This window comes from Phodopus roborovskii, unplaced genomic scaffold (assembly GCF_943737965.1).
Source record: "Phodopus roborovskii unplaced genomic scaffold, PHOROB, whole genome shotgun sequence".
NCBI lineage: Eukaryota > Metazoa > Chordata > Mammalia > Rodentia > Cricetidae > Phodopus > Phodopus roborovskii.
This window is the reverse complement of record NW_026126470.1, coordinates 28,771,924-28,796,184: the sequence shown is the minus strand read 5'-3', so window position 1 is coordinate 28,796,184 and position 24,261 is coordinate 28,771,924. Positions and strand designations below refer to the sequence as shown.

The 24,261-nt window shown below is 48.3% G+C and overlaps 1 protein-coding gene across 2 annotated transcripts in view; it reads left to right on the top strand.

Moving 5' to 3' along the window:
* The window catches only part of Runx1 (RUNX family transcription factor 1), a 215,808-nt gene extending 194,752 nt beyond the window's left edge, over positions 1–21,056 (top strand). For both annotated transcript variants that reach the window (XM_051191912.1, XM_051191911.1), the window contains 2 exons: positions 14,184–14,345; positions 20,418–21,056. In XM_051191912.1, coding sequence (XP_051047869.1) covers positions 14,184–14,345; positions 20,418–20,887 — 632 coding nt within the window. In that variant the 3' untranslated portion in view covers positions 20,888–21,056. The remainder of the gene's footprint in view (positions 1–14,183; positions 14,346–20,417) is intronic.
* Positions 21,057–24,261: the final 3,205 nt, after the last annotated feature.

Below are 24,261 nucleotides of genomic sequence, written 5' to 3'. Positions count from 1 at the left end.
AGGCTGTTAAAAGAACCAAGTTACAGAGCCAGTCAGCCATCGGATGGCTTCTGGATTTTTTCTACTCAAGTAGGTACACAATGCATATGAGGAAGAAAGCGGAAAACAAAAAAAACCCAACTAAGCCGATGAGAGAGAGTCATCGAACACAAAGGGAGATATTATAATAGGCTTTTGTTGGTGCTTGCATCTTCTTGTAGGAGGAACGGAGAGACCCTGAGGTGCTGAGGTGAGGGCAGGGGCTGATGTTATCGGCCCCCAGAAACCCTGCCTGGAGTCCAGTGGTAGGCACGATCCAAACGACCACAGCGGACTCAGTACAAACGGTGCTTTCAGACTCTGGTAAACAGCCTGTGCCCCAGGGCTCAAATCCTTCAAAAGTTTGCCTAGGTAATTGCCTCTCATTGCTGTCTGGCCTGCGCTCGTCAGTCTAATCTGGAGGTTCAGACAGCCAGGCCAAAGCTTGCGAGACTGGAGGGGAACGGGCCTGTGAATCTAATCCACTTGAAAGACAGACTAATACAAGTGCAGCTAACTCATTATTTTAAGTGATGTGAACAGAAAGAGTATATGGCACTTTCCATAACAGGGTTCCAAGCCAGCGCAGTGCGGTGCGTGGCCGCTTAAAGCCATTAAAGAAAAGGCAGAGTGTGACTCCCCCAGCTGGTGTCCCCCTGCATTAGGAAGCCTGGCTCCCCTCTGTGACTTCCCCAGAATGGTCTCTTCCTGGCCCCATCCTGTCTTTGATTTTGGATCATTTGTGAATTATGATAGCAACAGATACCAACTTTTACTTGTGATCTGGGTGTGGCTCCAGGGCACAAATGTAAGACAGAATGCTGAGGGAACCCCAAAAGTTCTGAGTCTCCCCCCCCCCAGCAGCCCACCAACACACTTGGCAGTTATTTGTATAGTTTTTGAAGTTTAAGCCTTTCCATTTTGCTGGTACGCGGTGCCTAGACAGAAGGAGGGGTAGTTTCCCATAGTCTCCTGGAAGTAACAGGTCTACAGTTAACCGGGAGATCTGCTTTGACCCTACCTCTAACCTTCTGTGGGGAGCAGAGAGCGTCCCTTCAGCTTGGACATAAGCGTTCTCTGAGTTGGAGGCTGGTGCGGGCAGCCTGGGGACTGCCTCCTGCCCCATCATTTCATGAGACTTTGGAATGAGACCTCAGAACTGTTGACAACAATCCTCATTATCTAGTTACATGTGACTCATGTCCAGGAAGGCTGGGAGAGGCAAGTGCTGGCCTGCCCCTTCCAAGGTGGCAAAGCCAGTGGTCTACTCAGGAGCAATCTTGCTGGCCGTTTACACCTGTGGCTAGACTCAGCCAGCACCGAGCCTGGCTATCAGTCCTAAGACTGTGAGAAAACAGTTGCCCCAAACTCCAGTGTGGACACAGGGTTCTCCTTGGGTGCAACCCAGATGTCTGGCTTTCCTGGCTCTGGCCAAGCCTGTTTGCTGACATGGCTAAACATCTGTCTGCTGCTGGGACAGCCCTAAGTATTTAGTCCATACTTACCAGGTGCCGATATGTAAAGCAAACGTTAGTTAAATGGGAGTCTGTGGCGCTCTGGCCCCTGCAGCCTCCACTGGCCACCCCTTTTGCACAAGCAGCTGTTTTGGGACTGCCAGCTGTGCATTTCTTTTCTTCCACCTGAGTCCAAGTCACCAAAAACCTATCGCTTCTGTGTGGAAGGCTGCCTTGACCTTGGGAATCAAAGGCGCTCTCTGGAGGGAGGCTTCCCGCCACTGGGCTCAGCCTGGCATCAGCTTTCTCAGGGTGACCCCAGCTATTCAAGCATGAAGGTTGTGTTTGAAATGCCATTTACTTTCCCTAAGTCAGTAAATGAAACTGCGAATCTTTAGATCATCAGAGATCTGATTATCACCACGAGTTTTCCTCTGTATGGTCTGTGTCCTCCCCCCACCACCCCACCCCCTTTACTGAGATCTGTGTCACTTTAAAAGAATTCTGGCAGATTTCCGTTTGCCTTTCTGAATCCGAGCGCAGGGTGGAATTCCTCTGCGAGTGGAGATTGCCCCCAGATGAGTCTGCCTTTATTAGTTTGTGTGCTTTGTTCGGAGCATGGGGGATTAGCTTATGAGAGCGCACATGGCTCTTATCTTCAAAGGTACCCTCTGCATGGCAGACCCCACCTCGCCAACCTGAGTTATTAATCTATTGCAGTCCCAATTAGTTCACATCAAGGTCAGTTACTTGGGGTGTACAAACGGGCACAAAGCTAAGTGAGCAAGGCCCCCTCGTGTGGACCTCCGGTGAAAATGTGAGGGATTGCTGCTGGACAACTGAGAAGCAAGAGTTGTCTGGTGCCTTGGGGCTGATAGTGAAGACATTCACTAACCCGACAACCCAAAGCCTGAGTAGAAGTGTGCTGGTCGGGGAGGGGCCTCCGCCTCCTCTTCTCAGCCCTGTTGGTGATGGTGAGAGTATCTGAGTAACTTAGCGATCTCCGAGGCACAGAGCTGTTCCTGAGAACACTGGCTGGGTGTGGAGGAGGAGCCTTGTGTTTATGATATGGAATGAGCACCATTCTTGCAAAAGGCATGTCTGTAGAAAATGAGCTGGAGTTGGAGGATCCATAGGATAGGTCATCATAGTTCAAGATCGAAGGCCAGCTCTGGGGTCTGAGCCACACACCCCTCTGTCTTTTTGAGGCCACCGGCAGGAGAGATGGTAAGGTATGTGAGGGTCACATCTCCCTGATGTAATGCAGACACCATTCTTGGATCTACCATTGCTTCTAGCACAGTGGAGAGGCCGTAGAAGGCCAGATGGAATGGAAGCACAGTGCTCCATGTCCAGTTGTGCTGTTCCTGTGAACAGACGGACATGTTGGAACCACCCAGGGAATAGCCAGGAATCATGCAAGGTTCGTCTTTCTCATCAGACAGACCCTGAACTTGCAGGGTCCCTTTAATGCAGGGGAAGAGACCTGTGTGTAGTCTGACCAGAACACGGTCAAAAGAGGGAGTGAACATCCCACCCCCAAGGGCAACTCTCTTGGCTTTGCTTCAGGGCATTGATTCCAAGAGCCCAAGTCTGGTATGTAGGAAAGGAAAAATTGACAGAGGTTAAGGCTCAGGCAGGAAGAGCATAGTCTTATAGGACCAGATCAGAACTCCTACCCTACCCCTACACAGACACGCAGACATGTACACACTCACACAGAGACACACAGACACACACACACACACATGCACACACACACACAGAGACATAGACACACACACACACACACACAGAGGCACACAGAGGCAGACACAGACACACACACAGACACACACACAGACACACAGAGACATAGAGGCACACATGCACAGACACACACAGAGACACACACACAGAGACACACAGAGGCAGACACAGACACACACACAGACACACAGAGACATAGAGGCACACACAGAGACACACACAGAGACACACACAGAGACACACAGAGGCACACACAGACACACACCACACACACACACACACACACACACACACACACAAAGCATGAGAGGAAACATGGGGGCGGACACTGACTGGGTTCTCTTGCAAGCATTTATGAAAGGGCTAGGCACTTCATCTTTGGGGACATTGTCTATTTCCCTGTGTCGGAATGTTCTTCTGTGAGTTGCGAGTGTGGAATGAGAGAGCACCCCTCTGACATGACTCACACCTCGGAAGACAAAGAACAATGAATCTTTAACTCGAGGTTCAGCTCTGAGATCCTGTGTCCCGGCAGGGACTGCGCCACCCTGCCATGCGCCCGTACTGTGTACCATGGCGACGGGCACTCTCTGGGGCAGTGACCTGGGAGGAGGGGCAGCCGCCGGAGCCGCACACACAGTTGTGGAAACCACAGTTTGCACCCTGGAACTCTGGCTGGCTGAGGCCAGTCTCATTCCTGGCTGCCCTGTGGGGCCTGTCTCTGTGGAGACTCCGTTACTGAAGTGACGGTGGTCAGGTCAGGGTTCCATTCCGCCCTTCCAGTAACCTCACAGCTGATGCTGTCACCCTCCTCACATGTCCCCAGGGAGAAACACGGTGCCTGGACACAGTGGGAAACCAGCCAATGGGCGTCTTCTTCCCAAACGTCAGACCTGAAAGCCACGCCTTCACTCTACTGTTGCCCAGTGCTGTGGGTTCTGGGGTTGGGGATGGCGCAGAGGTGAAGGACCCAGATCCTGGAGATGCGCAGAACATAGCACAGCTAAACACCTCCTGTTACATGTATGGGGCTCTTGTAGAGGACCTGGTCTTGGCTCTTCTGTCTCCATGAGTATGAATCTCTCCCAGACTCACATATGTGAAGCCGTGAGTAAGCTAAGATCCAGTAAGAATGCACCAGGACCTGGCCATGGGATGACACGGCCTGCTTTCTTGGGAACGTTCTAGCAATTCTAACATTCAACAAAATTAATACAGCACGATAATAAAAAAAACTTAAGGCTGCAGCGAGGATGCATGCAGGGAGAGAGCACTAAGGGTCTGGTTTCCCGGGGTGGAGGCTCCCCCTGCTCTCCCAGCAGAGGTCCCGAGTGCACAGCCCTCAGCACAGAGATCCCCAGAGGAAACAAGGCCGCCAAATGGCGTGGAGTGTGGAGTGGGCCAGGATTCATCCCGGGCTCCGGAGCTACAGATTCCCCTGAACTGAGACTGCGTGTAGCGGTCCGTCATGTCATCTACACCCTCTGCAGGGGACTCCCAAGGAAAGGGCTGCCCTTTAGTTAGCGCCTACAGCCACCCTAAGGCATTTTCCTTATGCTGCGACCCTTCAGTACAGTTCCCCATGTTGTAGCGAGCACTCCCCCAACTGTAGCTTATTTCATGGCTTCTTCACAACTGCAGTTTGCCGCTGTTATGAGTCATAATGTAAATATCTGACATGCAGGATGTCTGACATGTGACTGCCATTGGGGGTTGTGACCCACAGGTTGAGATCCACTGGCCCTCATCAAGTCACGGTCATGTTACTTAATGTGATCTGCCCAAAGGACACCTCTTCCCTCCTCTGGCTTTCAGTAGAAGACACTGTGGAACTTCCCTGGGATGACTTGGAGACCCACCTGCAGTAGAAAACAGACCAAGCAGGCGGCCTTCCGCGGCCTGCCCCGAGCCACACGAGTAAAATCGGCCGTGTGTGCTCCTGTCAGAACATTCTACCCTGTGAGCAGCCCCAGGAGGTACGAGGTTGCCTTGCTTACAGCTTCCGGGCTGGGGCCTCAACAGTTTCCATTCTAAGAGTCCTCCTGCTCCATACTGAGGGCTGGGCCCCCAGCTGCAAAGGGATTTCTGACCCGTGACACAGAGGTTGTCCCTCACCCCACTCAAGGAAGGAGTAAAGGGTAGGACTGTTGGGGGCCGGGGCTGAAGGACATCTTTACCTCAGCCTTGCCAACTGCACTGGAAGAGGAGGAAATGAAGGGAAGGGGAATTCAGATGGTGCATATAGAAGGATTGGTTCGTGATGGCCTAGCGTGACAGGGCTCCATCCAGCCTGACTACAGGCTTCCTCCGGGCCTGGGAAACATAAGAGGTGAGAGGTGCAGGAAGTAGGGGTGCAGGCGGTCCTTACAGTCGAGGCACTTATGGGGGCGGGGTGCTTCTTCTAAAACATTCACTGAAGTAAGTTATCTGGGCGGAAACCCGACAGGGCCTTTGGTGCCTCAGAACCACAGTCCCTCTGCCGTGTGAACACTAAAGGCCACTCTCCGTCCACGGAGGAGAGCCGGTGCCAACAGGGAATGAGATGTGTTACGAAAACACCGCCTTTTCTAGAAGCCAGTGACTTATCCCTGAACCTTTGCACAGGGAAGACTCTGCCTAAATACAGAGCCCTTTCCAGACGTGTCTCAGGCTGATCTGGCAGAGGGGAGCGGCCTGGAGGTGAGGGCTGAACTGTTTCCCCTGGGAACTGTCTGGCAGCTCTAATGAGGAATAGCACTTTGCGTTTATAGAGAACCTTTCATCTGTGGATCTCAAAGCTGCACCACAAACATTAATTAACTCTCACACCTGTGAGGCAGGTGAGTCTGCTCACCCCCCCCCCCATTTTAAAAGATGAGGAAACAGAGGTTTGAGAAAAAAAGGACTCTGGGGTGAGCCACCAGGGTTAGGAGAAGCATTTCAGATTCACAGCACCCTGACCACAAAGTCACAAAGCCTCCCGGCAGGTGGGCAGGCCTGCAGAGTGAGGGATTCCATACAGGAAGCAGGAGCTGTGGGTAAGAAGACACACAACCCCTTCCCTTTCCCAGGCAGCCTGTCACCTCCTGGGCCAACAGCTGTCAGGGAGAACGGGTCCCTCCAGACCCTGGAGCCCTTTGGAACGGCATACCCAGGCAGGTCTCTGTCCTGGCTCTGTGGACACTCCCCTTCCAAGCTGGGGAAGTGGGTGCAGCTGAGCCACACATGACTAACCAGAGCGTCTTCAGCCAGTGGGAGACACATGCTTGGCAAATCCCAGGGTTCTTTCACACCCCCCCCCCCTTCCAGAAGCCAGAGCTGGTGGGAACTGACTCATGTTATCATGGGGTTTCACTGATAACACTTAGACGATGCTAATCCAGTGCTGGCTACCTGGGGGGGGGGGAGGGGGGCCTGCTGGGGTGACTGCTGTTCTGACATCTGGCGCTGTTGTGGATTTAATGTCCAGCACAGAAGCCAGAAGAAACGCTGCTTCTCAAAAACACTGGAAACGGCCCCTCAGAGGGAGTCACCTGCCCCGTACCAGGGCTTTAAAAGCTGGCATCGCGCAACTCAGGGTGTGGCAGGGGGTAGTTTCCGAGCATCTGGGGCCACCACCTCTTCCATGTACAAGGTAGCCTGGGTCTTTCTTCACAAGGGTCCCAGAGAAGGAGATGCAAACCTCCCCTGGGGTACAAACCTCCCCTGGGGCTCGCCCTGACACATCACCCTGGAAACTGACTCACATGTCTGACTCTTGACTCACATCCTGTTGTGTACTCTGAGGCATCCAAGAGGGCACTACACCAGCTGCCCATGACCCATGACCGAGGTGCGCTGGGAGGGCACCCTGGAAATAGATGACTCTGCCTTCTTCCTCGAAGAAAGAGGGGGAAGTCCTCTAAGGAAAAGTCCAGAGTGGGCCCCTTGAGTTTGTATGTTCACAGAGAAGTTTTTGCTCTTTTAAAAGCGCGTAGTCCTCGAGTGGCTCCCCGATCCCCGCTGTTTGATTTTATCGGATCAAAGGCGATGGGAAAAAGGGGGTTTGACTTCAGCAGAGACCTGGAGCCCTGCCAGCCTGACCCAGGTGTCAGGAAGCGACCGACCCCAGCTCCTCCAGTGCCAGGCGGTGAGGTCAGGTGCCAGGCCATCAAAGGTTCATCTGAATGAGGTTGGATGTCCCTGCCTGTCCTTGTCCTTCTGTTGGCCAGAGAGGGCACGAGGATGCGTGGATGAACTCTGGATCTCCCCAGCAGTGGAGTCCTTTCTCCATTTCACTGAGCTCTGATTCAGGTGTTGCTCGCTCGCTCGTTCTGCTGTGGGTCAGGGGTATGTTCCTTCCTGTTCATAAGCTTTGGTTATTGACTTTGTGTCTTTCTTCTCATGTCTGTTTCCAGCGCTAGAAATGTCTCCTTCAACCCCTGCTTCCCACTCTAGCCCCTAAACGTTGTTAGCTTCCAAGTCCACCGAGTGACAAGTATTCCAAATAGCTTTTGAGATCTCTTATTTGGTCCCTATGGCACTTACAAGTAATCTCCAAAATTTTGGAGATTTCCCAACAACCTTTCCGTTACTGGCTTTTGGTTTTGCTTTTTTGCAGGGAAGGGGTTTCTTGGTTTTAGTCCCTGTGGCCTAAGAAAACACTTTGTATGGTTATGCTTTAAAATAAATCAAGCAGGCTCCAGGTGTACTCTGATTTAGTGAGTGTGCTCTGTGTGGGCTTCCGAAGAATGAAGCCTCTACAGGTAGGCGTTAGCTAGGTCAAGTTGATACTGTCCGGGTCAGCCAAGTCTGGATTTCTGCTTGCATGGTGTATCTGTAGGTCGCTGGAGGACGGATGGTGAAGTTTCCAGCCCTAATGATGGATTTGTCTGCCTTTCCTTGTGTTTCAATTAGTTTTTGCCTCAGGTCTCTTAATACCCTTTGTTCGCTGGGCACCTGTTAAGGAATACGTATTATTAGTTCGCCATATTATCATCATGTAACTCATCTCTTATCCCTGAAAAATCTCCATCTTCAATTAGCTCCGCACAAAACTAATACAGCAAGTCGGGCTTTCTTTGAATTGATGTTAGCATAATTTCTCTCTTCCCCTTTACACTTAACCCGAGTCTGTATTTAAATGAGCCATTTATATGCGTCAGGTAGTTAAGTTTTATTTGTAGCTTGTTCCAACAACTTCTGTGGTAGATTTAGACAATTCACATTTAAACTGTTTATAGATGTAGCTGGATTATTATCTACCATGGCTTAACTTTTGTGTCTGCTGTACATGGTTCTCCCCTCCCCCCCCCCACACACACACCCCTTGCTTTTCTGTCTTCCTCTCAGGGCAACTGAACATTTTACATGATTCCATTTTAGCTCATCAATTTGCATATCAATTGTACCTTTAAAAATCGTTTTAGGGGCTGGAGAGATGGAAAGCCCTGCCTACTCTCCCAATGAGTGGGACTATGTTTGATTCCCAGCACCCGCTGGTGGCTGTCTGGTGTCTGATGGCTGTCCCAGGGGAATCTGACACCTTCTTCTAGCCTCCTTAGACTCTGTATGTATGAGGGACACAGATATGTGTGCAGGTGAAACACCCACACATGTAACATAACAAATAAGTAGCTTTTAAAGATTGCCTTAGTAATTGCTCTAGAGTTTAAAACCTAAGTCTGCAATCAAATGTTATTTGTTAATTTTTATATGTTACTTCTTTTTTAAAGATTTACACTTGTTTATTGAGTCTCTCCTCTGTGTGTGTGTGTGTATGTGTGGGGTGTGTGTGTGTGGTGTGTGTGTATGTGGGGGGGTGTATATATATGTGTGTGTGTGTGTGTGTGATGTGTGTGTGTGGTGTGTGGGTGTGTGTGTACATGCTATAGTGTATGAATGGAGTTCAGAGAACAACTTACAGGAGTTAGTGTTCCTCTCTTTCCACCGTGTGAACCTTAAGCATGAAACTCAGGTCTTTGAGCCTATTTCTGTTACAGTGTTTTTCATTTCCAGAATTTCTTTTTGAGCCTTTCTTACAATTTCCATTTTAAATTTCCTCTCTGGTAATTCTAAAGTTTGTGTCACCTCTGAGTCCATTTGCAAAGTTCTGTCTTTTTAGGCCATACATTTCTTCCCTATCTGTTCAAGGCTGAGCCTGCTGCATCTGGGACATGACCTAGCACACACAGACTGAGCCTTCTGTGTTCACCCAGGATTGGTTGGTGTGGGTTTCGTGTGGTTACAAAGCTATAGTTGCCAAAGGATATGAGTTATTTGATAGGGCCATGATAGGCTCTAAAGATATTTTAATGTTGCCTTAAAAACATTGTTTTCCTGAGGGAATGCGTAGGGCCCTCTTCTCTGTGATCCCACCCTTTGTCTTTGACCCCCATTTCAAATGGAAGGGAGGGGCCAGGGATATGAAAGGGAGCCCCTCTTATCCATTATCTGTAATTATTTGTAATGTCACACAAGCTCATCAAAACCATTTGTCCTGAAAACAAAAACAAAACAAAACAAAAGCAACCAGCATACAGAAGGTTCAAGTTTAAATTTTCTAGTCTGGGACTTTTTAAAACAAGGGCATGAATTGATTGAAGTATTGAATTCCTGCTTTCTCTGTATCATAGAATTCCAGCTTCCTTACTCATTCACCATTTAATATCCAGAACCTACCTCTTCTCAAGATCCTCAGCCCCAAGCAAAGCAGTATTACCTGGGTCCCCACCCTGTGCAAGTGTATGTCTCCTTAGCTCCGAGCATCAGCAAGCCTCTTGGCGGGATTGCATTTCCTTTAGCAGTAAAATCCTGGAAATCCTTCAGACTAATCGAGCATTTACAATGGCCACACACTGTCTTTTCTTTTTTCCTGTAGCCTGCTAGCTCCTTGGCATTGCCCTTGGTGGACAGAAGAACATGAGATGTACCTGAAGCTAGTTCATGGTAGAGACAAAATTCAACCCCAAATCTGTCTCCAATGCCCTCCCAATGCCACTCTCCAGTGCAGAACATACGTGTGTCCCACATATCACCCGCCATTCTTGCCTCCGCCTTGGAAACAGCCATCTATCTGCAAGTCCAAACTGGGCATTTAATTTAGCAGTCGGTCTCTATACAACCTTTGGATCCTCCGGTGACTGTAACTCTTAGAAAGGCACAGACTATAAAGCCATTTACTAGTGAGTCCCTACCACAGGGGACCTTTGTGGGAACATGAATGAAAGAACCAGTGAACAAGTTCACCAGTGTGTGAATATATTAATGTAGGAAGGAGGGAAGGAAGGAAGGAAGGAAGGAAGGAAGGAAGGAAGGAAGGAAGGAAGGAAGCAAGCAAGCAAGCAAGCAAGCAAGCAAGCAAGCAAGCAAGCAATGCTCAGTGTGGTGCTTAGTTCATCAGGAAGAGCCTTTCCAAGCATTGCATACTTGGAAGTGTTTTCCTGATTAGTCCCAGTGAGGCAGGGGCCATACTTCTCTCCCTCACCGCTGTTACGGGCCACATTTTCATGTGCCTGGCACTCAGCATATGCGCTTAGTCAACTTTTGTACACTTTGGTGTGGTGACTTACCAGAGGCAATTCCTTCAAGATTGAGTATTGTGCTTTGTGGAATGAAGATGCTCTTCCTGCTGTGACCTTTTCTGGATAACTCCCATTTAATCCTGTTCTAGCACCTCCCAGAATCCACATCAGAAGTACGGAGTCTTGACTTGCACCCCCTACCTGATTCTTCCCTGACTCTTGCGAGGTATAAGTTAAACAGCACAATGCTGAGTTAGTTAGACTTATCTGAACAAGCATCCTGCCCTGTCACCACCACTGGGTGCTTCTAGAGACCATCTCTCTCCACAGAGGCCTACTGAACCTCTCACCCAACAGATGGACCTAGAGCTCACTTTCTTTTTTAATTTATTTTTTACATTCCAATCCCTATTTCCCCTTCCCTCCCACTACCCCCCCCCCATCTGCTCCATGGAGAGGGTGAGGCCTCCCCTAGGAAGTCTACTAAGTCCGTCCCAACATCTCATTGAGGCAGGACCAAGGCACCTCTCCAACCCCGCACCCCCGTGTCCAGGCTGGGCAAGGCATCTCTCCATACAGAATGGGCTCCACTAAGTCAGTCTGTGCATTAGTGTTAGATCTTGGACCCACTGCCAGTGACCTCATACATTGTCCCAGTCACGCCATTGTCACCTGTATTAAGGGAGTTCATTCATTCTTATGCAGGTTCCCCATTTGTCAGGCCTGAGGCAGTGATCTCTCACTAGCTCGGGTCAGCTGACTCTGTGGGTTTCTCCACCCTGGTCTTGACTCCTTAGTTCATATTCTTGCTCCTCCCTCACTTGGATTGTACTCCAGGAGCTCGGCCCATTGGTTAGTTGTAGATTTCTGTATCTATTTCCATCTGTTTCTGGAAGAGGGTTCAAGCTTCTCTGGGGCTGTGGATTGTACATTGGGTATCTTTTGCTTTATGTCTGGTATCCACTTATGAGTGAGTACATACTATATCTGTCTTTCTGGTTTTGGGTTACCTCACTTAGGATTTTTCTTTCTAGTTCTGCCCATTTGCCTGTAAATTTTAGGGTGTTATTGTTTCTTACCACTGAGTAGTATTCCATTGTATAACTATACCACATTTTCTTTATCCATTCTTCAGTTGAGGGGCATCTAGGTTGTTTCCAAGATCTGGCCATTACAAATAATGTTGCTATGAACATAGTTGAGCAAATGTCCTTGTGGTGTGAATGTGCCTCCTTAGGGTATATGCCCAACAGTGGTATTGCAAGGGCTTGAGGTAGGTTGATCCCTAATTTTCTGAGAAATACCAATTTCCACAGCAGCTGTAAAGTTTGCATTCCCACCAGCAGTAGAAGAGTGTTCCCCTCTCTCCTCATCCCTAGAGCTCATTTTTTCTGCTAGGCAACCAACAGTATGACTGCTTCAATTCTGAATTTTCCATGTTCATGTTGGCTCAACCTCCACACCCATCAGAGCAGAGAGAGAGAGAGAGCGCTCACACAAAACACAGAACGGCCCTATATTGTCATGCTTCTGTTTGGTTTTTTGATGGTGGTGGGTTCTTGTTTGTTTGTTTGTTTTGTTATTGTTGCTTTGTTTTGCTTTTGGCTCATACAAAAGCCTGAAAAACAACCCAAACTGCAATGACAGGATCTCCCCCCCCCTTGCTGGCCCACCATTGGCAAAGGACCCAAGGTGATGGAAGAAATAAAGGCTGATGGCTTCAGGGTTTGTAATGCTATCCCCACTGAACACCACAGTGGAGAGTAAGATGATGCCAAATCTATATCCTGTGTGTGTGTGTTTTTTTTTCAGCATAGAACTTTGGCTCAAACCATAAAGGTCATTTTTTACTAAAGCATATTTTTAAAAGGCTGTGAAATATTATGCAACGTTTGCATGGCTTAATTATGAGTTTAGAGAGGCCTAGCATGACTTTTTCACTACAGTAAAACATGACAGAGCATGAATCATAGCATAGCACTTTGTGCTTAGTGTGGTTTTAGACGTGGGGCTAGGGGTGCTAGGCTGTCTACACAGCAAGGCATGAATTACTACACCACAATTCACACCCCGGAGGCCTTCGTGACAGTTCTAGAACCCCTTTAGTTCGCTTTCTAAGTGGTTAAAATATTTGAGTCGTATATGCTCATTGGGTCAGCGCATGTAGAGAGAACATAAGCGTATCTTGTAGAACATATCTGGGTGTACGGCTTTGGCTGTTGTCCTCTCCCCCTCCCCCCCATACTTGGAGCAAGATACTTCAAGTAACATGAGCACAGGACAGTCTGTTGTCTCTGCTCCTCTCCAGCCGTGTTACACTGTTAGCTGTAAGATTGCACAAGGGTCCACCTGCATTCAAGCACATACTGTCTGCTGGGTGTGCTGCATCAGCTCCCTTCTCTGGGCCCTGCCTTCAACTCATCCACCATCTGGAAGCAAATCAAGAGACCTCCTTACCAAAGACCCCAGGTTAAAATGTTTGTCCTGGAATGACCAGATGTGTGGCACGTACATCTTCAGGGTTTTTGTTTTGTTTGTTTTCAAGAAAAGAGAGAAATGGGCCAGCAGGGGGGAAGGGGAGACTCTGTCTGGAAAAGTAAACAAAAACAAACAAACAAACTAGCAAAATCCCTGCCAGCTTCAACACTGGATGCTGCCTGGTTTGATGGAGCAGCCTCAGTGGCGGACATGCGTGTGCTTGCGTGCGTGCGTGCGTGTGTGTGTGTGTGTGTGTGTGTGTGCGTTTCTTTTAGCCTTTTATTATCACCATTGCTGTTGTTTCATGGTCATTTAGAGACAGTATTTGCTTAAGCAGAGAACATTTACAAACCCATGGATATTTTTGTCTATGTTCCCTTACATCCCAAATCCCCTTTCCATCCTTTGTGTTCCCTGAACATAGGTGACCATCTGAGCTTATAAAATGTTTCTGGCTGTGATAATTATAATTATTGGTAAAGCTGAATGTATTGTCTTTGGAACCTAAAGGTATTGTGCCCTACTAGAGTCCAGTATAACCTTGCAATATTAATGTGAGAAAATTGTATAGAAGGAAGAATTATCAAATAAGAACCTCCCAAAATCCAACATGAACTGTTTCCTCTTTAAGGGGAGCTATCATACCACAGAGGTATCAAATACATGGATTCTGCCAGGTTCGTTAGATACAAATGAACAAGCTATGTACGTACGTGTATAGTTATTTGAATAATGGTGAGTAATTATCATTGTATTTTTTGTTATAAAAGACCCACCCTGGGCTGGAGAGATGGCTCAGAGGTTAAGAGCACTAGCTGCTCTTCCAGAGGTCCTGAGTTCAATTCCCAACACCCACATGGTGACTCACAACCACCTGTAATGAGATTTGGTGCCCCCTTCTGGCCTGTTTACATGCCAGAACACTGTATACATGATAATAAGTATTAAAAAAAAAATAAATTCCCATCCCACTGCATCCATCAACATCCCTGTCCCTCTGCAGATGCCAGGCAGATCCAGCCATCCCCACCGTGGTCCTATGATCAGTCTTACCAGTACCTGGGATCCATCACCTCCTCCTCCGTGCACCCAGCAACACCCATTTCACCTGGACGTGCCAGCGGCATGACAAGCCTCTCTGCAGAACTTTCCAGTCGACTCTCAAGTAAGCCTCGTGAAAACTTATCTGCAGTGGGGCTGGAGGGGTTGGCTTGGAGGAATAGAGAAGGCCAAGGGAAGGAGCGGGCCGGATGCAGACCAGAACAGGGTTCAAAGACAGTCCTCTGCCAGAAGGTGCAGGCGAGGAAGCAGAGGCGTGTCTGTCTATCTCTTCCATATTTAGCATTTGTTGGGGAAGGTTGGTGACCGAGGGCTACTATTCTGAAAAGTCAAAGTGGCCTTGGGGGGGAGGGGGAGGAATCAGCATCCCAGCTGAATCCTGGGGTTGGGGGGGTGGGGAGGAATCAGCATCCCAGCTGAATCCTAGACCGTGGCTGTTTTCCCAGTGGTGGTGAATTTTTACAGGTATCTGTGTACAGCACAATGGGGTCCATACTGGAGTAGGAAACAAATATGCCCCAAGATACAAACATTCCCAGCTAAGAGCCGTTCAGGCTGAGGGTTAGGATCAAGGTGGAAAGCTCAGGTGTCATGGTTAGCATAATTGTTGTTAATAGGAGCTCATTAAATATTAGTCATTTAACCTATGAGCTCTTGGGGCTTGGCACTCACCTTCGCTCCTGGGCAGGGAAATCCGAGTTACGGGGGGGGGGGGGAATTCTTTTGTTGAAGGCAAAAGAAGAAACTTACTGTTTGGGGCTTTGAAATTGGAGCCGAACCAAACTGAAACACTCGAGAGAGCCTCACCCTCAGGAGGCCCCGATGCACTTACATGTGTGCTGGGGGAGGGGGCAGGTTCTGCTCTGGGGCTCTTGAAAGCAGATCGAAGAGATGAGGGCCGAGCAGAAGGGCAGGGAGGCAGGACTGTCGCCTTAAATGTTGTGAAAGACTGTTTCCAGACAGCCACCAAGACCGCTTAAGATTCCAGCAGAGAGTCAGCTTCTCCATCCCAAATCACCCCCAATTCACCCACCCAGCTAGTGTCTACCCCCAGCAGTGGTCCTGGCATCACGTTTTGTCACCGGGGAAGGGGGCTGTCCTATGTGCCAGGCAATATTCAGAAGCACCATTGGCCTCTAGATGCGGGTAGCAAGTGCCCTGGCCTGTCTCCAGGACTCAGTGGGTAAAGCCGTTGCCTTGCAAACATGGGGACCAAGTATGATTCCCCAGAACACAGGTATAAAAGCAAAGTGCGGTGTCACTGGCTTCTAATCCCAGCACTAGGGACACGGAGCATCCAGAAACACATTAATCAGAGAGCTCCAGGCCAAGGAGAGGCTCTGCCTCAAAAAACAAGTTGGACCACTGCTGAGGATCAAAACCCAAGGCCTGGCCTGGTCTACACACACACACACACACACACACACACACACACACACACACACACCATCACCAGACACTGTCACTTGTATCAATTGGGGGCAGGGAGAATCTCGAGCTTCAACCAGCCCTTGGCATTGGATTGAGCCGCGAAAGCCAGCTCACTCAGGGTTCACCTGACTTCAGGCCTTCTGTGCCAGCGTTTCCATGGGAGCTGACAGTCTCAGGAATTAAGAGGGTGACACAGGAATTATGGCGTTTGTTCAACTGGCTGTGTGTAAAGGCCGGTCCCCTCAGGGACAGTTTGATTCCAGTAACATCGGTCACCTTTCACAGACCCCTCTCAGTGACACCGCTCTGTCTACCAGTGCTTACTGTTTTCCTTGGAAACGTCCCCAGTGTGGGTCTGTCCCTTGAAGTTTATTATGTAAGTCTTTTTTTTAGCTTGTTCACCACCCAAAACGGACACCTAGAACCAGCTGTACCAGCTGAGCACCGATGCCATGTAAGAGCGGCTTTTAATACTTTTCATTTACGCTTGGAGTACAAGGGAGTGATAGATCTGATCATATCCACTCCCCCATTCGCCATGGCATGCCACCGTCACCCAAAATAAAATAAGTAGCATGTCCAAATCACAACAGTCTTCTTGATGATCTGACTTCAACAACACAAGCTAGAAAGAAGAGCACAGGAGTGTGGACCAGACCCAGAATGACCTGTGCTGCCCAGGATGGAAGGGCAGAGATGCAGGGAACAGGCATGGGAGAGAGCTTAAACTTGGCAAACGTCCCTCTAGAAATCAAACCCTGAGCGCAGGCCTCACAGGCCTAGAAAGCGTTGGCATAAACCTGGGGCCAGAGAAGGCTGGGATCCATGAACGGGAGCAGCTTGGGGCGCACGCAGCTCTGCGAACTTGACCTCCCTGTGGCTGATGTACCTTTTAATCCCAGCAACCGCCATCTCTGCGTGCTGGTGCTTTGGCTACCCTGGGCCCCACCTGGCCTTCCTCTCCCATGCGCTTGGCCTCCGTCTGTCTGTCTCTGTCCCTAGCAGACAGGCTCCACACCTTGTCTGAAAGGAGTTGTCACAGGAAGGCTTACCTTCCTTCATCTTTTCTTTTTCCTCCCTTCTTTTTCTTTTTGTTAATTAATGCTTAGCTGCCAACCCGGGCGACAGACAGCTCGCGTTAACCTGAGTCATGCAGAAGATCCTTTTAAGGCAACCATTATCTGCTCAGGTTGTTTAATCCTTGGGGGCAGTGGGAGGGGCCTGGAGTGGTGTGCTTTCAGCTGCTAGGCTGGAGAGCCAAGCCCAGCTCTGTCATGGCAGATACACTTCCAGTGAAAACACCTGAACTTTCTAATCCTCAGAACTTCCTACTTTTAAAATCTCCCAGTGAATGGAGGGGGGCAGTCACCTTTGCTACTGAAATGGGGGTTATGCCAGCCAAAAGGATAGAGGATAGATAGTGTGGTGATGGGTAAATTCTGTGACTGGTGATTTGTGATAAGAGAGGCCAGACCAGATTTTAAAATGAAAACAAGTGGAGAGATGGCTCAGTGGTTAAGAGCCTTTGCTTCTCTTCCAACAGACCTGAATCCATTTCCCAGGGCCGGCATTAGCACACTGACAGCTGCCCATAATTCCAGCTATAGGGCTTCTGACTCCTTCCTTCGTCTTTCATAAACACACTGCACTTACCTGTGCTCATGCATGCATGTGTGTGCACACACGCGCGCGCACACACACATACACTCACTCACACACGCGCGCACACACACATAACGCGCACACACACATACCATACACCAACACATAATTGAAAATAACGTGTAAATGAAAGCAAGCATTTGAATAGAGCACTTGAAATATCTAAGTCCTTTTTATTACAAACTGTAAAAACAAGACGGGGAGGGGTGAGGGGAGAGGAAGGAGGCAGGGGGAGGGGGAGGGGCAGGGGGAAGGGGGAGGGGGACCTTGACCTTCTGTAGAAAGATACCAGTAGTTTCTCAGATCTTCAGTGACTCTGCCTCCAGCAGCTGAGGCTGTAACATTATTCCTGTGCTTATGCCCATGACAAATCACAGACTCACGATTCCAGTAACTTGGTGCCATCACCACATCGCCATGTAGTAATTGGAGCGGGCTGGCAGAGCATGCTCAGGCATGGCTGTGAAACGGGGTGATCTTTCATTCATCTTTTCCAGTGGATTCACCTTGTTTGTCTCAGGGCAAATGAAGCAAGAGGGACGGTGGGCAGAGTCATTTGTTTGTGTCCAGAGCATGGCCTCAGAGGACAACAAACTGGTTGTGTTTGCCTGATGCCCTCCGCCTTGCCACGGCTTCTCCCTAGACTGTATGAATCTAACTGGGGAAAAGAAAAACGGAGTAAAGCTTCCTTCCTGTTAACCCTCAAACACGTCACGGCTTTCTGTGTAAGCAAAGCAAGTGACATAGAGCTTGCTCATAGCCGGCCCCAGCGAGGGGGGCAGGGATGGACCCTGCGGAGTAAGGTGTGGCCTGGCTGTAGAAGAAGCCAGAGGGCAGCCAGGCCAGGGCGGCCCCAGAACCGCTGTCCCTTTACAACCTTTTCCCTGCCCACAAGTCTGAGTCGCTTTGAACACATTAACAGGGGCGTTTGTTTGCAAGGCAGACTCCTGGTTTCCTCATTAGTAGAGGGATTTGCTGCAGACTCCGGCTGTTTCTATAAACTCTAATTACCTCTCTGATGGGGAGTCTATTTCCCTCACATTCACCCCAAATGTACACAAGAGTTCCTTTTGTAAAATTGTGTTAGAGCAATAAAAGATTATTGAGAGCAAGAGGGAGAAACGCGAACACAAACATCAGCTCTCGCGTTGGAATAATAGGCTTGGAATAGAAGGAAGCTGATCATAGCTCATGCCTTCCAAAACCAGATTAATCCACCCGGGTAGTTTTCCTTTCAAAGGAAGCTTTTAGCTCCCCTCAAGTTTCTCTCTAGCAGGCTCAACTCAAAAGGGCCCAGACCACATGCCACCAGAGCTTAAAGTTATTCTGTAAATTAATCTGAGAGTTTAACGTGTGGAGTGTTTAGTTCTTGCCTCTGCTGTGTAACAACTCTCATTTTGAGGGACACAAGCTACCCCTATTCACAGCGGTAGCTCTCAGCAGGAGCGGATGTGCACATCCCTACACCCATTCTCCGGTTATTTGGCAATGTCTGGAGATATTTTTGGGTGTCACAGTGGGGTGGGGAGGCCACTGCTGGCATCTAGTAGGAAAAGGACCTTAATATTGCCCAGAAAGAAAACAACCAACCCACTAGAAACACTATGGACAAAGATGCCAGAAGTGAGTGCCACTTTTGGTAATCCCACGTGAAGGGGACCCATGCTGACTGCATGCCCCCTGGTCGGCCTCAGAGGGAGCCCAGGGACCACAGGAGGACAGCCAATGGCAGTTTGTAGAATGTAAATACATCGCCCAAAAATATGAGTCTTGAAACTTTGTCACTCCAACAAAATGTCAGCATGTGCAAAAAGCTGATACAGCAAGTTGGTAGATCCAATTGCATAATAAATAAATAAAAATAATCTACCGAAGCCGAAGCTGCAGACACAGCTGGGTGGATAAGAGCACACACGGCTCTTGCAGGGGACCTGGGTTTGAGTCCCAGATACCACATAGGGTGGCTCACAATCATGGGTAACTCCAGCTCCAGGGGATTTGTCACTCCCCTCCAGCCTCTGTGGGAAGAAAACCGTGAAACAGGTCTCAGATAAAGACGTGAAATCGTGTGTCCATTGTCACACAGATGTGGGACAAGTCAGAAGGTAGATACAGAGACAAGTGGTATGCCAGCCGCCAACATTTGTTTACACTGTCGCTACCACAGCATGCATTATGACAAATAATAGCCAACTTTCAAAGGGTCGGAGCCCACAAGACTTAGTTTTCTATTATCCAAGCTGAATACGATGTGCAATGACATAATTCTGTTGTTGTATTAATATTCTATTAGTAACATATAAGTGCATCCATTACCTCAATTACTCTAGTGTTATGTCATTATGTATTATTATATTAATATTGTTATGGCGATGTACTGATTATATTACTGGTATATTAATCAATATGAATATTTAAATATGAATACAGGATAGGCTTTCTTTTTTTTTCAGTGAAGGCCAAAGAGAAATGGTTAAGCTTCAAGAGCCCTGATGTCCTGGTTGCTTAATAGCAGTGGGAGCAACTTCTCACACATGAAAACATTCCCAGGGTCACCCTGTGGTACAGGCTGAGGCTGTGCCTCAAAACAAACAAAATAGAAGCAAAATTTCGTGTTTTATTTTTACAGTTTTACAACTATTTGAAAAAGCAAGACCCGTTTTTAATTCCTAGGATGCTCTAATCCTCCCCTTCCCCCGGTCAGTTTTGACTGGTGGGCTAGAGTTCTCCAACCTGAGAGTGTACATGTGTGCATATTGGGAACACTACATTCACTACTGCGCCTGTGACATTTACACAATGCCTATGCTACGCCATGTCACCACACATACCACAGCCATTGCAGGACTCCCTGCAAAGGGTGCTCCACACTGAAATGACAGCGAGCGGGCCGCAACCCACTTCTTGTCAAGTAGTAGCCTGCATTCTTAGACGGCAGCAGCACTGTGGGTAAATATCCATCTCAGTGCTCCCCGCTCCATGTGCAGGGCCACTCTGGGCAGTCCTGGGTGGAGCACTCTAGCAGAGAAGGAGGCCTTTGCCTCTGAGACCACAGACTCACGCCACCTCTTTCCCCCGCCCACAGCCGCCCCGGACCTGACAGCCTTCGGTGACCCGCGCCAGTTCCCCGCGCTGCCCTCCATCTCCGACCCGCGCATGCACTACCCAGGCGCCTTCACCTACTCGCCGCCCGTCACGTCGGGCATCGGCATCGGCATGTCAGCCATGAGCTCGGCCTCTCGCTACCACACCTACCTGCCGCCGCCCTACCCAGGCTCCTCGCAGGCGCAGGCCGGGCCCTTCCAGACCAGCTCGCCCTCCTACCACCTGTACTATGGCGCGTCTGCAGGCTCCTACCAGTTCTCCATGGTGGGCGGCGAGCGATCGCCCCCGCGCATCCTGCCGCCCTGCACCAACGCGTCCACGGGCGCCGCGCTGCTCAACCCCAGCCTGCCCAGCCAGAGCGACGTGGTGGAGACCGAGGGCAGCCACAGCAACTCGCCCACCAACATGCCACCCGCGCGCCTGGAGGAGGCGGTGTGGCGGCCCTACTGAGCGCACGCCCGCGCGCTGTCAAGGGACTGAGCCCGCCCGGCTGCACCAAGCCATGCACAGACCCCCGCCAGGAGGGCCCTGGGAGGCCAGCAGGAAGATTCCCAGAGGGGACTGTGAATGCTTCTGATTTAGCAATGCTGTGAATAAAAGAAAGATTTTATACCCTTGACTTCACTTTTTAACCACGTTGTTTATTCCAAAGAGTGGATTTTTTTTTTTTTTTGGTTGGGGGCGGGGAAGATGTAGCTCATCTATTTCTTATTTCTTCAGAGTTTCTTTTCCGCACCTTATCAATTGCAAAAAAAAAAAAAAAAAAAAAAAAAAAAGTGTGTTTGCATTTGGGTGGTCATTTTTTTTGAATATGTATAGATTTGAGCTTGCTTTTTTTCTTCCTTTGACCAACTGAAACAAAAACGGTTCCCTTCGCTGTATGTTTTATTTAACTTTTGGACTTTAACGTAGCTGGGATTTTTGTTTCGTTCTTTTGGTTTATTTTATTTTTTTAAGCGACAGCTACAGCTTTGGGTCATTTTTTTTTAACTACTGTATTTCCACAAAGAAATCCCTAGATATTTATGTATCTCGATGTTTGAACATTTACATATGTGTTGATACTTTTTTAATTATTTAAATGTACTTATATTAAGAAAAATATCAAGTACTACATTTTTCTTTATAATAGCCAAAGTTAAATGTTATTGCATTGAAGATGGCTGGAAAAAAAAATGGATGGGTTATGTGATTGCTTGGTTACCTAGAGATATTGTTTACATTAAACTCCCTTTTATGTTACTCAAACAAGTTGGTAGCTAATGCAGCAATGTTTTCAATCAGATTTTAGACACTGGGATCACTCCAAGGATCATAAGTACAAAATTTTCTTCCAGGCTCAACAGAGGACCTCATACCTGGCTCCTTCCCTTCAAAAAGAAAGGCAAAACTCTGCTCCCCCAAAGGGTTCAGAGAGGCGCCAGTGCTTATATCTAGGAGGAGGCTTTTATTTCGGCCTGGAGGTATGCTTTGGGCCATGCGTATAACAGCTCATCCAGGTAGGCTATTGGGCCCCAAAGCAGTGAATAAGATCCTCTATTAATTGCCTTCCGCTAATAGTTCCTGTTCATCGGTGAAAACCAAAACTCGTGGCTACATCCCAAAGATCCAAATAGAAGGGGAGTACCAGGTGCCTTTGGGGCCCAATGGCTGAGCTTTAAGGGAGTGTAACCCAGAAAGCCTGAAGGGGCCAGTTACCCTCTACCTACCTTCGTGGGATCAGTTGCGGGGAGATACCCTGTCAGCCAGTCTAGGACGCTTACCGGAGGCTACCCACTCACCAGCACCTTTGAGTGGCCTCCACCTCGCTGAGCCCCTAGCCTCCCAGGCCAGGCCTGTGCACTTTGTCTGTGCGCCAGCATCGTAAGAAAGATCCGTGTCTCTGCGACCCATGCTATGGTTCAAATGTATACCACAGTCACAGCAAATGTGGCACTGTTGCTGTGGTGGAGGGCTTGGTCAGAATTCAGCTGTTCCACAACCTATAAATCCTAACTGCTGATTTTGACGTGTGTGTGTGTGTGTGTGTGTGTGTGTGTGTGTGTGTGTGTGTGGTCAAACTGATCTGGTTGTTTTTAATGTACCTCTTAAATTAGTTGAAATGATGATGTCAGGTCAATTCTGAAGAGCGTTTGAAAGCAGGACTTCAGAACAGTGTTGGATTTTTATTATTATTATTATTATTATTTTATAAATTTAAGCATTCAGATTAGATCTTTGGCTGCAGGCAGCAAAAACAGCTGGACTTATTTAAAAAAATACAACTTGTTTTTGAGTTATCTATATCTATCTATATCTATATATATATATATATGTATTGATTCTTTGTTTTACATGGAGCAGCAGCACTTTGGGAGGTGATTAATTAGCCTGGCCTTTGGGTTGTTCTCAACTGGAGAAGACCTACCGGAGATCTTGGAGAAACTCAGCTAGATTTTCGTAGTGGACATAACTGAGTTTTTGCTCAGTTATTCCACAGTATATTGTACAGCTAATCCGTCATCAGTTGTCAGGAAAATAAAATGTTAATTTCTGAAAAGGGCCGTTAGTTTATTTTTCCAAAAGTAGATGTTCCTGTTAGCATATCTGGACTAAGAAAATGCTGGGGAAAGACAAAGGAAGGAGATTTATATATGTTTTCCATATTAATTCTGATACCTAAAGGTACTCGAGCCCTACGGGAGGGACCAGGCACCCTCACACCTCCCCTTAGCCCTGGAAACCATGTGTCAAGGCTTGTGACTTTGTTGAAGGTGGCTTGGTTAGCCGTTCAGTGATCCCCAAACCTTATCAGCACACAGTATTCAGTCATTTCAGAAAAGGAAAAAAAGCCAATGAGGCCCTCCCGGTCTTGGAGATAGATAGCTTCCACATGGCACATATTTCTCTACCGGAGAAATTGTATTCATTGCCTTCGGGTGCATCAAAGTGATTCTTCATTCGTTATCTTCAGGTAAGACCCATACACCAAATCTGAAACAAGTGGGATTGTTTGGGAATACTGGTCCAAGAAGAGAAAACTGGAATAAGCCATTTCTATTGCTTATTCACGCCCCATTTATAATTCTAACGCATACTTTAGTTCCTTCTGTTTTTCTCACTGTGTCCTGAAATCTCTCTTCCCTCCTCTCTCCTCCTCTCTCCACCTTCTCCCTCCTGCATACTTTGAGGAGGACACACACACACACACACACACACACACACACACACACACACACACGTCCGGAGCACAGGTGGTCCACAGGTCTCCGTTTGCATAAAGAACAGTGTGAGTTAGCCATTTTCTTGCTCATGTGTTTCTTCCAACAGAACAGAGGTGTTGCCAGCCACGTTGGACCTGCTTGCTGTCCAAATCCAGCAGCAGAGACCTCTGCAAATCACAATCCATGCTGCGTGGTTGCACGGCTGCTCAAGCACCCTGTGCAGCCGACAAACAGAAATGCTCAGACTGGAAGGGACAGACGGTTTCCCTCAAACAGCCTGTAGTTGATGATTGCAGATTTCTTTCTTGAAATAGCTTTTTTTCCCCCTGGGACATTCAGTCCTAGGTGTTTGGGTTGTTTTGTTTTTTGGTTCTTTTAATTTTGTTTGTGGGGGGGAGGCATGAGATGTTTAGGGTCTTTTATACAAGAAAATAAATGGTTTGACAACAATCTCAGAATTTATTTTTTTCCACATCTGAACATAATACCTTTTGTTTACTCTACAGCATACATTTATTGGGGGGTTTGGGCGGTAGGTTATTTCTTGGGGTGCCTCCCACTTTCCACCAGGTCAGTATTGGCAAAGCTGATCATTTGTCCTTTTATTTTTCTCCTACAGAA